The sequence below is a fragment of the Stegostoma tigrinum genome, chromosome 3 (assembly GCF_030684315.1).
Source record: "Stegostoma tigrinum isolate sSteTig4 chromosome 3, sSteTig4.hap1, whole genome shotgun sequence".
NCBI classification, from domain to species: Eukaryota; Metazoa; Chordata; class Chondrichthyes; order Orectolobiformes; family Stegostomatidae; genus Stegostoma; species Stegostoma tigrinum.
The window spans coordinates 120,212,747-120,231,862 of NC_081356.1; the positions used below are offsets into that span (position 1 = coordinate 120,212,747).

General features: G+C 42.5%; 1 protein-coding gene and 1 long non-coding RNA gene across 5 annotated transcripts in view; one reads left to right on the forward strand and one right to left on the reverse strand.

Moving 5' to 3' along the window:
- Positions 1-11,780, reverse strand: part of LOC125451071 (uncharacterized) — a 39,748-nt gene extending 27,968 nt beyond the window's left edge. For 2 of the 3 annotated variants that reach the window (XR_007247205.2, XR_007247204.2), the window contains exon 1: positions 11,304-11,780. This is a non-coding gene — a long non-coding RNA (uncharacterized LOC125451071). Of the gene's footprint in view, positions 1-800; positions 1,453-11,303 lie in introns of all 3 variants that reach the window. The other variant, XR_009445610.1, reaches the window with a different exon arrangement.
- The window catches only part of LOC125451069 (N(4)-(beta-N-acetylglucosaminyl)-L-asparaginase-like), a 36,054-nt gene continuing 28,123 nt past the window's right edge, over positions 11,186-19,116 (forward strand). Inside the window, exon 1 of one of the 2 annotated variants that reach the window (XM_048527774.2) lies at positions 11,186-11,609. In XM_048527774.2, coding sequence (XP_048383731.1) covers positions 11,447-11,609 — 163 coding nt within the window. In that variant the 5' untranslated portion in view covers positions 11,186-11,446. The remainder of the gene's footprint in view (positions 11,610-19,116) is intronic. The other variant, XM_048527775.2, reaches the window with a different exon arrangement.

Consider the following 19,116-nt stretch of genomic DNA (forward strand, 5'->3'; position numbering starts at 1 on the left):
TATTCACATGGGCTACGTACAGCACCACTAATTTTTGTTCACCAAACAACGGTCCCCATTACCGCCCTTCTTTCTCCCTGGCTTACCATTATCCTTCCCTTTACCTGCCTAACTGTCTTTCCTTCTCTCTCTCTGGGCTCCATCTCCACCATTCACTCACTTCTTTACTCCCCAGCCTTATCTTCAGCATGTATAACAGCTTTTCCCAGCCACCACTAGTTCTGAGGAAGCGTTATTGGACCTGAAATGTTAACTCTGCTTTCCCTTCACAAATGCTGCCAGGCCTACTGAGTTTCTCTGGAAAATTTTGTTTTTGTGTTGAAAAAAATTCATTTTCTTTTGTTAAGACCCTACTTTTTCACCCACATCTAATAACCAGAAGATGAGGGGGGAGTGGCGAAGGAGGAAAGATGGGAGGAAGCAAGATGGAGATTGGAGTGTGGGGGGAGCAGTGGACTTGGGCGATACAGAGATGCCAATCATTTGCAAGGCACAAGTCATGATTGTGAAGGAATACTCCCACTTGCCTGGATGAGTGCAGCTCTAACAATACTCAAGGAGCTTGATACCATCCAGGACAAAGTAACCCACTTGATTGACATCACATCCACAAGCATCCACTCCCTCCGCCACCGATGCTCAGTAACAGCAGTGTGTACTATCTACATGTTGCACCACAGAAAGTCACCAAAGATCCTCAGACAACACTTTCCAAATCCACAACTGCTTCCGTCTAGAAGGACAAGGACAGCAGATACATCGGAACACCTCCATCTACAATTTCCCCTCCAAGCACTCACCATCCTGTTGTGGAAGTACATTGCCATTCCTTCACAGTCGCTGGGTAAAAGTCCTGAAATTCCCTCTTTGTGGGTGAACCAGCGCAGGTGGACTGCCTGTTCACAAAGGCATCACACCACCACCCTCTCAAGGGCGGAACCCAAACTGGGCGTCACCAAGCAGGCTATTGCTGAGCAGTTGCTGCCTTATGGCACTGTTGATGACACCTTCCATCATTTTACTGATGATTGAGAGTTGACTGATAGGGCAGTAATTGGTCGGGTTGGATTTGTCCTGCTTTTTATCTACAGGGTATACTTAGGCAATTTTCCACATTGTCAGGTAGATGCCAGTGTTGTATCTGTACAGGAACAGCTTAGCTAAGGGAGCAGCAAGTTCTGGAGTACAAGGCTTCTGCTGGAATGTTGTCAGGGCCCATAGCTTTTGCAGCATCCATCTTCCTCAACCATTTCTTGATGTCACGTGGAGTGAATCAAATTGGCTCTAGACTGGTATTATGAGCACTGGAGGATGCTGAATTTGATTATCCACTCACAACTTCAGTCTGAAGCTTGCTGGGAAAGCTTCAGCCTTATCTTTTGCACTGATGTGTTGACTTCTTCCATCATTGAGGATGGGGATATTTGTGGAGCCTCCTCCTCCATTATTTTCCTTAAAAAGAAGCTGAAAATTAGATGCAAGAACTTCACAATTTGCAAACTTGCTTTAAGGGCACGTGTCACAATTGGAATAATATGTCAAAAATAATTTTGGCTTTAGGCGAAAATGATGTCAGTTGCAGAGTCATAGATCCTTACAGAATGAAAATAGACTCTTCAGTTCAACTCATCCATGCTGACCCAATATCCTAAATTAATCTAGTCTCATTTGCTGCTAATGATGACATTTACATTTCTTCCAATTTTTGATTGCTCAATTATCTTTAATTGACAATTTTATTATTCCATTTAAAAACAAAATTGCCCCATTGAGATCAGAGATAATGGGAACTGCAGATGCTGGAGAATCCAAGATAACAAAGTGTGAAGCTGGATGAACACAGCAGGTAAAGGAGCATCTCAGGAGCAAAAAAGCTGACGTTTCGGGCCTGGACCCTTCATCAGAGAGGGGGATGGGGAGAGGGTTCTGGGATAAATAGGGAGAGAGGGGGAGGCGGACCAAAGATGGAGAGAAAAGAAGACAGGTGGAGAGGAGAGTATAGGCGGGGAGGTAGAGAGGGGATAGGTCAGTCCAGGGAGGACGGACAGGTCAAGGAGGCGGGATGAGGTTAGTAGGTAGGAAATGGAGGTGCAGCTTGAGGTGGGAGGAGGGGATAGGTGAGAGGAAGAACAGGTTAGGGAGGTGGGGACAAGCTGGGCTGGTTTTGGGATGCGGGGGAGGGGGGGAACGAGCCAGGCTAGTTTTGGGATGCAGTGGGGGAAGGGGAGATTTTGAAGCTGGTGAAGTCCACATTGATACCATTGGGCTGCAGAGTTCCCAAGCGGAATATGAGTTCCTGTTCTTGCAACCTTCGGGTGGCATCATTGTGGCACTGCAGGAGGCCCATGATGGACATGTCATCTAAGGAATGGGAGGGGTAGTTGGACCTGCGGAAAAGAAAATGTCCAAGTACATTTTAGGATCGGTTCCCTTGTGCAACAATAATCTAATTAACTTTGCCTTAAAAATATTTAATCACCCCACTTCCACTGCCTTTTGCAGCAGGAAATTCCAAAGTTGCACAACCCTAGATAGGGAAAACATTCTTCTTATCTATGTCCTAAAACAGATTATCCCTAATTTTAAAACAGTGAGTTCTGGTCTCACTTACAAGGGGTAACATAATTTTCACATCAACTTTGTCAAGACCATTCAGGATCTTAAGTACTTAAATGGAGATATCCCTCACTCTTCTAAATTACAGAGGAAATGTGCACAATTTTTCCTCACAAGATAACCTGTCCATTCCATGTCTTAAGGTTGTAAACTTCCTTTGAACGGACACTTATATCCTTCCATAAATAAAGAGACGAAAACTACATATAGTATTTGAGCTCAAATGTCCTGCATAACTCAAAAAATAATATCCTTGCTTTTATGTTCAATTCCTAGAACAATGGAACCATGGAAAGAGTACGGCACAGAAAGACACATTCAATCCATTGCGCCTGCAGTGACCGAATAACCTGGCTGCCCATTCGAATCTGGGACAGGCACCATGCCTCGAGCCTTGCAAGTTACAGCAATTCAGGTGCAGATCCAGCTTTCATTTGAAAGAATTAAAAGTTTCTGCCTCCATCACCAAACCAGGTGACAAATTCCAGACACCCTTCACTACCTAGGTCGAAAGGTTTGCCTTCACAGCTTCCCTAATCCTCCAACCAATCACTTTAAATCATTACCACTTTGTAGTCCTCCCTGCTAGGAGAAGCTGGTCCTCCCTGTCCATGCCATTCTTGCCTCATCTGAGGCATTAATGTCAATTTCAAAAATGGCATGGTTTGCCTTCTCCTGACAGTTCCTCATTACAAAAGAATTGTCAGAATGTAAGAACATCTGCATGTTTCTGAAGCAGACTTGAGTGCAATCCCTTCTCAGAAATACAGAGTTTCCTCTTTTTGTAAAACAACAGCATGAAATTGTTAGTACTATAATGTATGAGCATATTGTTAAAAAAGAGCCCGACATGCCAAAAAGCACAGGATATCTGAAATGAAAACCACAAATGTTCAAAACATTCAACAGGTCACAAAACAGCAGGAACAGACAGAGATAGAACTAACATTTCAATCCAATACTGGAGGTAGCATTCAGCAAGTGGTAATTTTCAGCTTTTCATCCAGAAAGGAAAAAACTTAATATTAACTTAATTTAGAATGGGATATTTCAAAGTACAAAGAGATGTTTAATACTGATCACACAACTAATATCTGGACTTTCGCCTTTTAGAAAGATAAATTAATAATGACTGCTAAAAGCAATAAATTGCTAAGTACCTCCTTGGCCTTATTAAATCAGGATGCAAGATGTGAAAATTGCATGTGCTGGGATGTGAATAAAGCAGCAAAAATTCTGAGTGAATTTTCATGAATAAAATCTCCGCCAGGGAAAATAAATGCCTACTCATCTCCAGTGCAGTTTGCTGGTAACTGCAAAATGTAGAAATTAAAAATAGGCTGCACTAAGCTCACACCCTCCTGTAACCCAAAATAATTGAGGTACGTCTCTGGTTTCTTTTTAAAAAAATACCCTTATCTCTTCTGGATGAAGGTAATCAAATATTTAGAATTAGCTGGTCTGGCTCTGGGAGATAGGGGACTGTAACTTGACAAACTAAACTTAATGAATATCTTAGGCACCTACAGCTTAACAAGATGTCAATTGCTTTTGCTGGCATCTACCAGTGGGAAGCTAAAATGCAATTTAGTAGACAAGTACAAGTGATATGGTAGATTTTAAAAAAAACTGGCTGTAATGAAGTGTTGTAAAATATTTACAAATTCAATGACAGTAACGAACTTTATATAAAAATTTGCCGTGTCTTGTATTACACAGTATAGTGGAAATTGTGATGTGAAGATCCAATGGATTCCTTCACATTTATCTTGAATCCAAAATTCTTTGACATTTTTAGAGAATCATAATCCTGTTGGTGGGTATCTGGATGCATGCCTCATTTCATTTGGATTTTGCATAGTACTGAACTTAAACTCTTCTATGTTTTACAAAGCATAGCTAAAGCAAACGTCAAGGCCGCAGTAAAGATGAGTTCTGCCATCATATGGAAATACTATCAGCTGGGAGGCTTCCTGCAACTCTGGCAAAATTCCTGCAACAATCCCAGTTCTGCTATCATTGCTGCGCTAAAATCCAAGGAATTCCTACCTCATCATAAGGAGAGCTCATCCATTACATTTTCTGGTCAGCTAAAAACCAACATGAAATGCATCCTTGCCAGACATGCCACTTCATAGGAAACAATTGGAATAAAGTTGAAAAGAAATATTTGATGCATTTGTTCACAGCATTTTCTAAACATTGCTTTTTAGGAGTCAAGGCAGAATTTGCACTGAAAACAAAGGAAAAACTGGAGATGGCAGTGGGTCAGGCAATATCCATGGAGAGAAAACAAACTAACATTTTGTGACTGGATGACTCTTCTGGACTCAAAACGTTAGCTTGCTGTCTCTCCATAGATACTGCCTGACCGGCTATGATCTCCGGCAATTTTATTTTCAGAACAGATTCCAGCATCTGCAGTAATTTGCTTCTGCACAGATTTGTTGAATTCATAAGTAGGTTTCATTTGGGAAATACTTTATCTCTCCTAGACAGCCTATCCAAAACCTGAGGCTTGGGTGAATATGAAATTCAGTAGAAATTGGCACTCCTCATGTCTTGCTTCATGCAACAGGTAATTTGAACCAATACCCTAAATTCCCTTAATACCCTCTCCTCCACTTTCTCATCTGTCTGTCCTGATGGAGCAAAGTTCTTCAGAATAAGTGCTCACAGTCATCTCCTTGATATGAGGTTCAAGGAATATTAACTTACTACTTCCTCATTCTCTTCACTATAGATATCCTACCTCACCCTAACCCACTGGCCTTGTGTAAGAAAGTAACACTGGATTTTTTAAAATACTTCCTCCGACAACAAACTTCATGTTTTCCCCCAACCACCAATACCAGCATGTCTCAGGCCTGTTCAATATCTGCTTTGTCCTCAGTTCCGATTCACCATCCCAGCAACTTCACTCTGAAACATCAACTTTCCAAACCTCAAGTCCAAAGAGTTATAAAGTATGTCACAAAACCAATGAGAAAAATCAGTTCCAAATTAACAAATGGTTTGAAAACGTTTTAAAGAATAAAGTTCTGGTAGTTTTTCTGATTAGTCAAGAATTGCAAATCAAGCTTCTTACATTGAAATCATAACAAGATTTGAAATGCTTACTCATTTTCTCTATTCACAGACATTATTGGACTTGCTGAGTTTCTGCAAGACTTGCTGTTTTTATTCCATATTCTTGCCAAACTTTTCTTAACACAATGAAAAGGAGATTGCATTGACTATCGACTAAACAGGAAAGAGTGGGAAAATGATCTCAAGATTGATCTAAGAAAAGGCAAGGACTGATTAGGGATAGTCAATGTGGCTGTGTGCTCTGGAAGTCATGTCTCACTAACTTGTTTGAATTTTTTGAAGAAGTAACAAAGAGAATTCATGAAAGCAGAGCAGTGGATGTGATCTATATGGGCTTCAGCAAGGCATTCAACTAGGTTACTCAGGGTGGACTAATTAGTAAGGTTACATCACATGAACTCTGGAGAGAACCAGCCATTTGGATACAGAGCTGGGTCAAAGGTTGAAAACAGAGGGTCATGGTAGAGGTTTTCTGAAGAAGGGTCCTGACCTGAAACGTCAAGCGTTCCTACTCCTCTGATGCTGCTTGGCCTGCTGTGTTCATCCAGCTTCACACTGTGTTATCTCAGATTCTCCAGCATCGGCAGTTCCTACCATCTTGGTGATGGTAGAGGGTTGCTTTTCAGACTAGAGGCCTATAACCAGGAGTGAGCCACAAGGATTGATGTTGGGTCCACTGCTTTTTGTCATTTATATAAATAATTTTGATATGAACATAGTAGGTATGGTTAGTACGTTTGAAGATGACACCAAAATTGGAGGTGTAGTGGACAGTGAAAAAGGTTACCTCCGAGTACAACAGGATCTTGATCAAATGGGCCAATGAGCTGCAGATTGGCAGATGGAGTTTAATTCAGATATATGTGAGATGCTGCATTTTGGTAAGTCAAATCAGGTCGGGACTTATACACTAATGGCAAGGTTCTGGGGAGAGTTGCTGAATTAGGAGACCTTAGACTGTAGGTTCATAGTTCTTTGAAAGTGGAGTCACAAATAGAAAGGATAGTGAAGAAGGCATTTGGTAGTGCAGTGCATTGCATATGGGAGTTGGGAGGTCATGTTGCGGCTGTACAGGACATTGGTTAGGCCACTTTTTGAGTACTGTGTGCAATTCTGATCTCCCTGCTATATTGTGAACCTTGAAAGCGTTTAGAAAAGATTTGTTAGGATGTTGCCATAGGACCTATAGGAAGAGGCTGAATAGGCTGGTGTTATTTTCCCTGGTGTGTTGAAGGCTGAGGGGTGACCTTACAGAGGCTTATAAAATCATGATGGGTATGGATAGGGTAAATAGACGATATCTTTTCTGTGGGTTGTAGGAGTCAAAAAATAGAGGGCGTAGGTTTAAGGTGAGAGGAGAAGGAGATAAAAGGGACCGAAGAAGCAATGTTTTTATGCAGAGAGTGGTGTATGTATGGAATGAACTGTCAGGGGTGGGGGTGGAGGCTGGTACAATTACAACATTTAAAATGCATCTGGATGGGTATGTGAATAGGATGTGTTTTGCAATATATGGACCAAATGCTGGCAAATGGAACTAGATTAATTTATGGTATCTGGTCAGCATGGATGAATTGGATCGAGAGATCTATTTCTGTGCTGTACAACTTTATGACTCTATCTGTGAGTTGGAGCAAGTAACAAAAAACGCTTTTATGGTCACAGTTGAAAGAGTAGGCATCAAAATTTCAAACCCCCTTCAACATTGCTGGTTGCCAGGATCAGTCAAACTCTTTCAAACAAAACAAAATCAAAATACTGAGAATGCTGGAAAACTGAAAATAGAAACAGAAAGTGCTGGAGAAACTCAGCAGGTCCTGCAATCTTTTGAATAACTGCATTACATTGTCAGGAATTACCTCCGTTGGAAATCATACTAAACCTGGGCACTGTTAGCCTGTCCTAGTCTTTCATGGGGACATTTAGGATTCCATGGCATTGTTGCTATGTATAAAAATGAGCAACTAGGAAAATAGAGCACAATCCACAAGTTCAACCATAGACAGTCAGTTGTCTCTTAATTTTGCATGTGAATGTTAGTTATCATGAAGCTTTCTGCTACAGAAAGCAATATAATTATAACAATATCTGTAATGATAATTACAGCATAGAATATATAATATTGACAAAATAATAATGTTATGAAGGAACAAAGACATAGTAATGATAGAACAAACAACTAATACCACATTGAATCTAAGTTCCAGAAGGGATAACTCCATTTCCATCTTTGATAAACAGCTCATATGTACTCATTCGCTCATGCAGTGCTAGCAACCATGCATTTTAAGTTTTATATGAGTTCTGCCAACATGCCATTTAACATTTTCAATTATATTTGATTCCTTATTTAACATTTAATGCACAATTATTAAAATACCAACAGTACATTACTTTGATGGAGTGATATATATTTCAAGGCATTCAATAATTGGGCAGTTCATATAATTGATTGCAGGTTATTTTTCATGAAGTTTTTTTTAAGTTGAACTTCCAATTAATTTAATTACATTTCTCTTCAGCTCCTGGGGTTTGACAGTGGCAATGTTGCTGTCAAAGTGTCCTAGTGACAAGAGGATATGAATGGGTCATGAGATTGAGAAATCTTCATATCGTTTAGCAGACTGTATAACAGTGACTCACTAAGACTCTTAAACAGCACTTTACAAACTTTCTCAAGAACAACTAATTAATGAGCGATAAATACTGGCCCAGCCAGTGAAAGTTACGTGCCAAGGGGAGATTAGAAAAAAACTGAGGATGATGCCTTTTCTCTTGAAAGTTATCACCATCTTGGAGTGCTGAAGTTCCCAGGTCTGTGCTCCCAGACTCAGAGTCATAGACAGAAGTGGAAAACGTGCTATTGAAGGTTTTGTGAATTTATAGACGAATTTGATCTCCCTTGACCTAGCAGGAACTAGGGCAAGGTGACTACTGAAATGGACCATGAGCTTTAGCGACAAGTCTCTTCCCAAATGCTACCAACTTCAGTTTTAGATATTTTCCAATCAACCTCATCATTATGACCTCTGGAGCAGGTGGAACTTGATCTCAGGTCTCTTGGTCCAGACCAATGTAAACTACCACTGTGCAGCAAGAGTCTAAATAGCCATTTTTGAAGCAGCACTGCAGAACAGAGATCGGACATCATTTTGTGGTGAAACAAGTATTTAAAAGAACAATCAAACCTTTAATCAGCAAAGACAATCTATTTAGCAACTGCAATGAATGTTTCAGCGAAGAACAGCTTGCACAACTTTCCTGACTGAGTCACCAATATGAACGTGGAAAAGGTGCACAGAATGTAACAGCTCCGAACCTACCAGATTAGTCCTGTTTTATTGCTTGGCCTGCAATGGAACACTTGCATCTATCTCTCAATGCATCTAGTCTGAAATCAGTCATCGAGCCACATTGCAGGGAAACAGACCCTTCAGTCCAACTCGTTCAAGTTTTCCTAAGTAAACCAGATCTATTTGCCCCTATTTGAATTGAAAAAAATGCAAATACAATATCTAAAAGTGCTCTTTTTGACTAAACCTTTCATCACCTGGACTAATATGCGGTGTGGTGTCCATTTCTAAATTTGTTGCAGTGGAGCACCTTGCTTAGGATACTAATGAAGTGCAGGAGGAACGTCGACAGAACATCTGGAACCATCAGCACTTAAACTCAAGATAATAAAATGTGAGGCTGGATGAACACAGCAGGCCCAGCAGCATCTCAGGAGAACAAAAGCTGATGTTTCGGGCCTAGACCCTTCATCAGAGAGGGGGATGGGGAGAGGGTTCTGGAATAAATAGGGAGAGAGGGGGAGGTGGACCGAAGATGGAGAGAAAAGAAGATAGGTGGAGAGGACAGTATAGGTGGGGAGGTAGGGAGGGGACAGGTCAAGGATGTGGGATGAGGTTAGTAGGTAGGAGATGGAGGTGCGGCTTGAGGTGGAAGGAAGGGATGGGTGAGAGGAAGAACAGGTAAGGGAGGCAGAGACAGGTTGGACTGGTTTTGGCATGCAGTGGGTGGAGGGGAAGAGCTGGGCTGGTTGTGTGGTGCAGTGGGGGGAGGGGACGAACTGGGCTGGTTTTGGGATGCGGTGGGGGAAGGGGAGATTTGAAAGCTGGTGAAGTCCACATTGATACCATTGGGCTGCAGGGTTCCCAAGCCGAATATGAGTTGCTGTTCCTGCAACCTTCGGGTGGCATCATTGTGGCACTGCAGGAGGCCCATGATGGACATGTCATCTAAAGAATGGGAGGGGGAGTGGAAATGGTTTGTGACTGGGAGGTGCAGTTGTTTATTGCGAACCGAGCGGAGGTGTTCTGCAAAGCGGTCCCCAAGCCTCCGCTTGGTTTCCCCAATGTAGAGAAAGCCACACCGGGTCCACTGGATACAGTATACCACATTGGCAGATGTGCAGGTGAACCTCTGCTTAATATGGAAAGTCAACTTGGGGCCTGGGATAGGGGTGAGGGCGGAGGTGTGGGGGCAAGTGTAGCATTTCCTGCGGTTGCAGGGGAAGGTGCCGGGTGTGGTGGGGTTGGAGGGCAGTGTGGAGTGAACAAGGGAGTCACGGAGGGAGTGGTCTCTCTGGAAAGCAGACAAGGGTGGGGATGGAAAAATGTCTAGGGTGGGGGGGGTCGGATTGTAGATGGAGGAAGTGTCGGAGGATGATGCGTTGTATCTGGATGTTGGTGGAGTGGTGTGTGAGAACGAGGGTGACCCTCTTTGGGCGGTTGTGGCGGGGGCGGGGTGTGAGGGATGTGTTGCGGGAAATGCTGGAGATGCGGTCAAGGGCGTTCTTGACCACTGTGGGGGTAAAGTTGCGGTCCTTGAAGAACTTGGACATCTGGGATGTGCGGGAGTGGAATGCCTCATCGTGGGAGCAGATGCGGCGGAGGCGGAGGAATTGGGAATAGGGGATGGAATTTTTGCAGGAGGGTGGGTGGGAGGAGGTGTATTCTAGGTAGCTGTGGGAGTCGGTGGGCTTGAAATGGACATCAGTTACAAGCTGGTTGCCTGAGATGGAGACTGAGAGGTCCAGGAAGGTGAGGGATGTGCTGGAGATGGCCCAGGTGAACTGAAGGTTGGGGTGGAAGGTGTTGGTGAAGTGGATGAACTGTTCGAGCTCCTCTGGGGAGCAAGAGGCGGCGCTGATACAGTCATCAATGTAACGGAGGAAGAGGTGGGGTTTGGGGCCTGTGTAGGTGCAGAAGAGGGACTGTTCCAAGTAACCTACAAAGAGGCAGTCATAGCTGGGGTCCATGCAGGTGCCCATGGCCACCCCCTTAGTCTGTAGGAAGTTGGAGGAATTGAAAGAGACCCACTTAAACTCAACTTTTATTTCTCTGCCTCCCAATACCCAAACGATGCTGGGTTCACCCGCGTTAAGGAACTTTAAAATCAGCAGAACCTTTCGAACCCACTTCTTAAACTTTAAACATCCCGGAGACTGGTATCCAGCGTCTGGAGGGGGTATTAAAACATGTTTCTAAAGGAGGGGCCGACTGTAACCGTCAGAAAAGAATAATAAATTTATCACATCAGTGTTGCGTGAAGCGGCCGTGATGTGAGACAATGACAGATTAGGAAATGCAAACCTTGCCGTTTAAATGGTGGCCGAGCAGCTCACTTTTTGTATAACCAAAGAAGAACTTCGCCGTCCTTTTGCAGCCACCGTAGGTGGGTGTGTAAGAGGAAGTCCTGATCTTGACGGGCTGAGTAGCAGCGGAGCTTGCTGTGAATGAGACTCGGAGTTTCTGTGAATGGGGGCCGGCCACACGTTGCTATGGGATCCCCGGGTTACGTTCCACTGATTTTCGCGCTGAGCGCCTCCTGCTTCCTTGCGACCGCTCAGATCCCCCTGGTCATCAATACATGGCCCTTTAAGGACGCAACGCAGCGAGGTAAGTGCAAGCCAGGCAAAACAAAAAGCTAACAGGAATGACTTGTATCTGTAAGTTTCTAAGTCTGCAGATGATTAGCTTTTGAATAAGGAGAATCCTGTGGATATGTGCACTGCTTATTTCTGCTGGTTTTTAATCTAATCCCGTATCAGACCAAGTTAGGGTAGAGCCGTGCAGGATCCTGGCATGTCCTCCTTCTCAACGTCATCTTTGGCCTGAGCTGTGCTGACCCTCGGGTTAAACTCCCCACCAGTCATCTCTGTCGCTCGAGAACAAAGAACCGAACGGCATAGAAACAGGCCCTAACAAGACTGTGAGCGCACATCAAACCTTTCTAAACTAAAAACCTTTTGCTTCTACGCTTATCCCTCTATTCCCTGCCTATTCATATATCTGGCAAAATGCCTCTTAAACGTTGCTATTGTTACTGTCTCTATTATCTCTTCTGGCAGGGTATTCAGACATTTACCACACTCTGTGTAAAAAAAATGTGCCTCTTACATCTCCTTTAAACTTTCTAGGAAAGTTATGCGTTGAGTCAGAGAAAATGGGTGACATTCTTAATGAGCACTTTGCATGGGTATTCACCAAGGAGAGGGACATGACAGACGTTCAGGTTAGGGATAGATGTTTGCTTAGTCTAGGTCATGTTGGCATAAGGAGGGAGGAAGTGTTGTGTATCCTAAAAGGCATTAAGGTGGACAAGTCCCCAGGTCCGGATGGGATCTATCCCAGGTTATTGAGGGAAGCGAGAGAGGAAATATCTGGGGCCTTAACAGATATCTTTGCAGCATCCTTAAACATGGGTGAGGTCCCGGAGGACTGGAGAATTGCTAATGTTGTTCCCTTGTGTAAGAAGGGTAGCATGGATAATCCAGGTAATTATTGACCAGTGAGCCTGACGTCAGTGGTAGGGAAGCTGCTGGAGAAGATACTGAGGGATAGGATCTATTCCCATTTGGAAGAAAATGGGCTTATCAGTGATAGGCAACATGGTTTTGTGCAGGGAAGGTCATGGCTTACCAACTTGATAGAATTCTGAGGATGTGACATAGTTGATTGATGAGGGAAAGGCTGTACATGTCATATACATGAACTTCAGTAAGGCGTTTGATAAGGTTCCCCAAGGCAGGCTGATGGAGAAAGTGAAGTCACATGGGGTCCAGGGTGTGTTCGCTAGATGGATAAAAAAAACTGGCTAGGTAACAGGAGACAGAGAGTAGTAGTGGAAGGGGGTTTCTCAAATTGGAGACGTGTGACCAGTGGTGTTCCACAGGGATCTGTGCTGGGATCACTGTTGTTTGTGATATATGTAAATGATCTGGAGGAAGGTGTAGGTGGTCTGATCAGCAAGTTTGCAGATGACACTAAGATCGGTGGAGTAGCTGATAGTGAAGGGGACTGTCAGAGGTTACAGCAGAATATAGAAAGACTGGAGAGTTGGGCAGATAAATGGCAGATGGACTTCAATCCGGGCAAATGCGAGGTGATGCATTTTGGAAGATCTAATTCAAGAGCGAACTGGGTCTGGGTGGGATGCTTCAAGGGGCGGTGTGGACTTGTTGGGCCGAAGGGCCTGTTTCCACACTGTAGGGAATCTAATTTAAAATATGTAAATGGAAAAGTCCTGGGAAAATTGATGTACAGCGAGATCTGGATGTTCAGGTTCATTGTTCCCTGAAGGTGGCATCGCAGGTCAGTAGGGTGGTCAAGAAGGCACACGGCATGCTTTCCCTCATTGGACGGGTTGTCGAGTACAAGAGTTGGCAGGTCATGTTACAGTTGTATAAGACTTTGGTTCGGCCACATTGAGAGTACTGTGTACAGTTCTAGTTGCCACATTACCAAAGGATGTGGATGCTTTGGAGAGGGTGCAGAGGAGGTTCACCAGGATGTTGCCTGGTATGGAGGGTGCTAACTATGAAGAAAAATTGAGTGGATTAGGATTATTTTTGTTATAAAGATGGAGATTGAAGGGGGACCTGATTGAGTTCTACAAAATCATGAGGGGTGTCGACAGGGTGGATAGCAAGAAGCTTTTTCCCAGAGTGGGGGACTCGACTACTAGGGGTCATGAGTTCAAAGTGAGAGGAGGAAAGTTTATGGGAGATATGCGTGGAAAGTTCTTTACGCAGAAGATAGTGGGTGCCTGGAACGCGTTGCCAGCGGAGGTGGTAGACGCAGACACGTTAGTGTCTTTTAAGATGTATCTGGACAGGTACATGGATGGGCAGGGAGCAAAGGGATACAGACCCTTAGAAAATAGATGACAGGTTAGACAGAGGATCTCGATCGGCGCAGGCTTGGAGGGCCGAAGAGCTTGTTCCTGTGCTGTAATTTTCTTTGTTCTACTTTTACCTTAAATCATGTACTTGAGTAATTGACATTTCTACCCTGGTAAAAAGACTCTGACTATCTCTTCTTTCCAGGCCTGCCATAACTTTTTGTAGACTTGTATCAGGTCACCCTTTTAAGTTTTAAGCTTTTTTTATTCATTTGTGGGATGTGGGCGTCGCTGGTTGGTCAGCATTTATTGTCTTTGAGGTGGCGGTGGTGAGCTGCCGTCTTTAAGTGAAAACCAATCATATTTGTCCAACCTCTCCTTGTGGTTAATACTGTCCAAGCTGTGCAACATCCCCATAACCTTTTCTTGTACTCTCTCCAAAGCCTCCACATCCTTCTAGTGGTGTGGCAACCAGAACTGTCCACAATGTTCCAAACACGGCCTCACAAAACCTCTATACAGATGCAATTTGACTTACCAATGCTTACACTCTGCCTTGACCGATAGAGGACAGCTTGCCGTATGCTTTCTTGACCACCGTATCCACTTGTATTGCCACTTTCAGGGAACTGTGGACCTATGCGCCTAGACACCTCTACATGTTGATGCTACTAAGCAAGCTACTATTTACTTTATGCATTAGATCTTCCGATATGCATCACCTCGCATTTGTTTGGATTAAACTCCATCTGCAATTTCTCTGCCCAAATCACCAACCTGAATACATCCTGCTGTATCCTCTGGAAATCTTCCTAACTATTCACAGCTCCTCCAATCCTTGTGTTGTCCACAGACTGAATAATCAAACTTAATTCTAGAGCTCAGTCAGAAATAGTAAGAACTGCCGATGCTGGAGTCAGAGATGACAATGCGGAGCTAGAGGAATGCAGCAGGCCAGGCATCATCAGAGGAGCAGGACCCGGCCCAAAACGTCAACTTTCCTGCTCCTGTGATGCTGCCTGGCCTGCTGTGTTCCTGCAGCTCCACACCATTATCTCTTAATTCTAGAACTCTTTTCCAGCCTTGCTTCATAGTTTTCTTTTCAACTTCCTGAAATTGACCTGCAGAACCTCATCCTCCCTTGTTATTGGTACGGGCGTGGACTATAATCATTTGTGTTTCTCCCTCAAAATGCAGCTGCTCAGTGAGATCCTTGACCCTGGTTACAGGGAGACAATATACAACCCTGGATTCAGTCTCTGACCACAGAAATGTCATTCTGTTTGCCTGTTGCATTCTCCATGTTCTTCATGTCTCATGTACAGTTTGGCCCTAACACTGATGCTGGCCGCACTACCCAGATGAACCATTACCCTTATTGGTATTTTAAGCTAAATATTAATTGTAGAGTGATGCACTCTGGGGATTCATGCCTTGTCTACCTTGACTGTCTGACATTCATCCACTACCTAAGTGCTTGTACATTCTTGAGCAGCAGGGTAACCATTACTAGAAACGAGTTATCAAATAACACATAATAAGACATCCAGCAGAGGGCAACAGCGAAGGAGAAGCAGAGGTCCTGGCTGATACGTTTGCATCATCGTCAGCCACGTATAAGGTCCCGGAAGACTGGAGGGTAGCGAATGTTGTGCCCTTATTCAAGAAGGGCTGCAAAGAAAAACCTGGGAATTATAGACCAGTAAGCCTAACATCCGTGGTAGGACCTATTTCTTTAGGGCATAGAAGACTGAGGGGGAATCTTATGCAAATGTGTAAGATCATGAGAGGCATGGATAGGGTGAATGCGCTCAGTCTTTTTGCCAGAGTTGGGGAATCTAGGGCTAGAGGGCATCACTTTAAGGTAAGAGGGGAATGAATACGTGGGAACCTGTGGAACAACTTTTTTACACAGAGAGTGGTACACATTTGGAACGAGCTGCCAGTGAAAGTGGTTGAGGGGGGTGCATTAACAACATTTAAAAGGGATTTGGACAAATACCTAGCTAGGAAAGGTTTAGAAGGATATGGGCCAAGCGCAGGGAAATGGAGTTAGCGTGGATGGATGTTTTGTTCACATGGACTGGTTTGGGCCAAAGGGCCTGTCTCCGTGCTGTAGAACTCTGACTCTAATAAGCTCTCAGTTTTAAGGTGGACTGCCAGCTGTTACACAGTCTCCAAAAACTGGAATTTATACTCGTCTGCTGACAACACTTCTGCACATGTAACTGTCTGGGAAGGGAAGTGGCCTGGAGTTAGCCCACATTGTACAAGATGTTCCCTTCACAAGACTGAGGTGTCCCATCAAGCCTTTGATTTTGAGATTAATAATTGACTTGAAGGCAATAAAATTAAGGCTAATTAAATAAAAGACACAACGAGCTACTCTTTAATGGGTCACTTTTTTGAACCAATATTACTTTATTTTATGGGTGGGAATTCCTATTTGAAGCTTTTTTGTCTCATTTTAATTTATTGAAAATGTGAAATACTTTAGTGTTATCTCTTGTGATATAATTTAACTGTTGTCCCCTTATTTCTAAGTAATTACTATATAATTAAATATCAAATTGACTTAGTTCTTTTCTCCTAATTATTGCTATGGTCTTAATTTCATAGATGATTACTGGTAATGTTTCACGTTAGTTTAAATTATACTCATCCAAAGTGATTCTTTGTGCCTTGATGTCACTTTTTGATGGGCCACCATTGCTGTGGCGATGCTCCAGCCTGGCATCAGATGACCTAGTCTTCCTTGAACTAGCTCTTATGTTGTGACTGTGGAATGCAGCACATATATCCAGCAGGTCAAAATTACATGTATTTTCTAAATTCCATATGCCAGTATTCTATACACACATTCCATGTATGTATGACAGAATCAAATAAAAGGATACAAGTGGAACAGCAAATCTAGAATGTTAACCGGTTGGAGGTTACACAATTGTTGGTTAGTACCTTTATGAGGAAGTTAAATTAAAAATATGCACATGAACTGTTATATTTCTGATAACAGACATGGGTAATGTTGACACATTCTGCTGCATAATTACTTACCCTTTTGATCAGGAATCTTTAATGCAGATTGTGTCCAAATCTACACCACCAGAGTTTCTTCGTCTTAACTAAGAGAACTGAATTTTAATGTCGGAAGAGATTGATATGTACACATCAGCTTTCCAAGCTTTGGAATGGTAACAAGAAGAAGAGGTTGCCTGGTGTACATCACTGTCTTCACAAAGGGTTCTCAGTGTTTACTACAGAGATTAAACTATCAAGGTCTTAAAAAAAGCTAAACAAGCTCGAGCAGAGAAGGATAGTATGTTGTCAACATGACATTTAATCTTACAATATCTTCATTAGGTATAACAATTTTACGGTTTGTTTTTGTAAATTTGTTAAAAGACTACATGGCAATTTGTTGGCAAAGCGCTGAAGTAATCTATAATCTTAAAAAAAGTCTTAAAATGAATCAACATCAAAAGCTGTTGTAAGATTCAACAGGATGTTAACTTTGTAAATTTTCATAATACTCCTAATTTGCATTATTCTCGTGCTTTACAGTTAGAATCATCAAACAAACTTTACTTGTTCTGAGGAAGGGTCGTCAGACCCGAAACATTAACTCTGTTTTCTCCTCCACAATTGCTGCCAGACCTGCTGAGCTTTTCCAGCAACTTTGTTTTTGTTCCTGATTTACAGCATCTGCGGTTCTTTTGGTTCTTAAAATCTTTACTTATTACTCATTGTGATGGAATGTGTATAATTTATATAAATTTTAATATCATTTATATTTGAGTTGGACTTTTTGATTTTTTAAAATCAGTCGCATTTGAGGTTTTCTGTTTCTGAAGGCAATTAACGATCAACTTCCCAGATTTTCTATAGCCACGGCAATTTCTATCAGAACAGTTTGAGAGAGAGTGTCTCCAAAAACAAAAGGGTTTTAGATACATTGGGACAATGTATGAGTGAACAAAGTACACAGTGTAATATGTCAGGCATTCTTGTGGAAGATGTTTTTAAGCTTGGGGTAATACCATGCAGCAATCAATATAGTGAACCTCCAAGAATGGTCTTCAGTACAACTCCATCCCTCCTCAAGTATAAGGACCAAAATTGAATGTAATACTCCAGGTGTGATCTTATATGGCCTTGTACAGTTGTAACAATACTTCCCTACTTTTACACTCTATTCCTTTAACAATAAATGCCAAAATTTCCTTTGCTTTCCTTATTGTCTGCTCTCGCTGCATACTAGGTGCACTCATATTTTCCCTTTTTAGATACCTACAGAATTTCTTGCTAGCTGATTTTATTTTGCTGATTTTACAAAGAAAAGCTGGCTCGTGAACAATTATTTCTTCTTAATTGGCCTTTAGTCATTCTCTGCTATTCTTTATATCCTGATCTGCCAGTTATTTTTGCTCAATTATATGCTTTTTATTCCCTAATTTTGAACTTTTTGTAATTTAATTAACCATGAATTGTGGTTCCTCTCCATGGAGTTTTTCAAATTCGTAGGAACGTACTTATTCTTAGTATTCTGAAATATCCTTTTAAATGTCTGCCACTGTTTTATGTACTGATTTATTTCCTTGCTCAACATGTTAGTTCATTTCACCTCGTTCAGTTTTCATGTCCTAATAATTTCCCCAACATTTATGTTTAAAAGACTAGTTTTAAACCCATTCTGCTCCCTTTTGACCTGGATGTGAAGTCCAGTCATATTATAGAACATAGAACATTACAGCACATTACCTGATCAACTGGCTTTTAAAAGATTCCCACATGTCAGTGATGGATTTGCCCTCAAACAGCCATCCCCCAAACCAATTTCTTCACTTCCTGCCTGTTGTAATTAGCCTTCCCCCAAATTAGCACTTACATGCATGAACCAGACTTATCCTTATTTATAACTATCTTAAAACTTATGGAATTATGATCACTGGTTCCAAAATCCACCTCTATTTCCCCCCCCCCCCAAAACTTTGATCACCAGGCCATACTCATTCCCCAATACAATATCTAGCATGACCCCTTCCATAGTTGGACTATCTACATAGTTTTGCAAGAATTTCTCCTGAATGCACTGAACAAATTCTACCCCACCCTAGACCCGTGGCACTAAGAATGTCCTGGTCAATGTTGAGCAAAGTAACACGAACCCCTATCACAAGCTGTTGTTTTTACATCTTTCCATGATCTGCATCCATGATCTTCCCACTGGGTGCTGGGAGGCCGGTGGTGTAGACCCATCATAGTGGTTGCACCTTTCTTAAT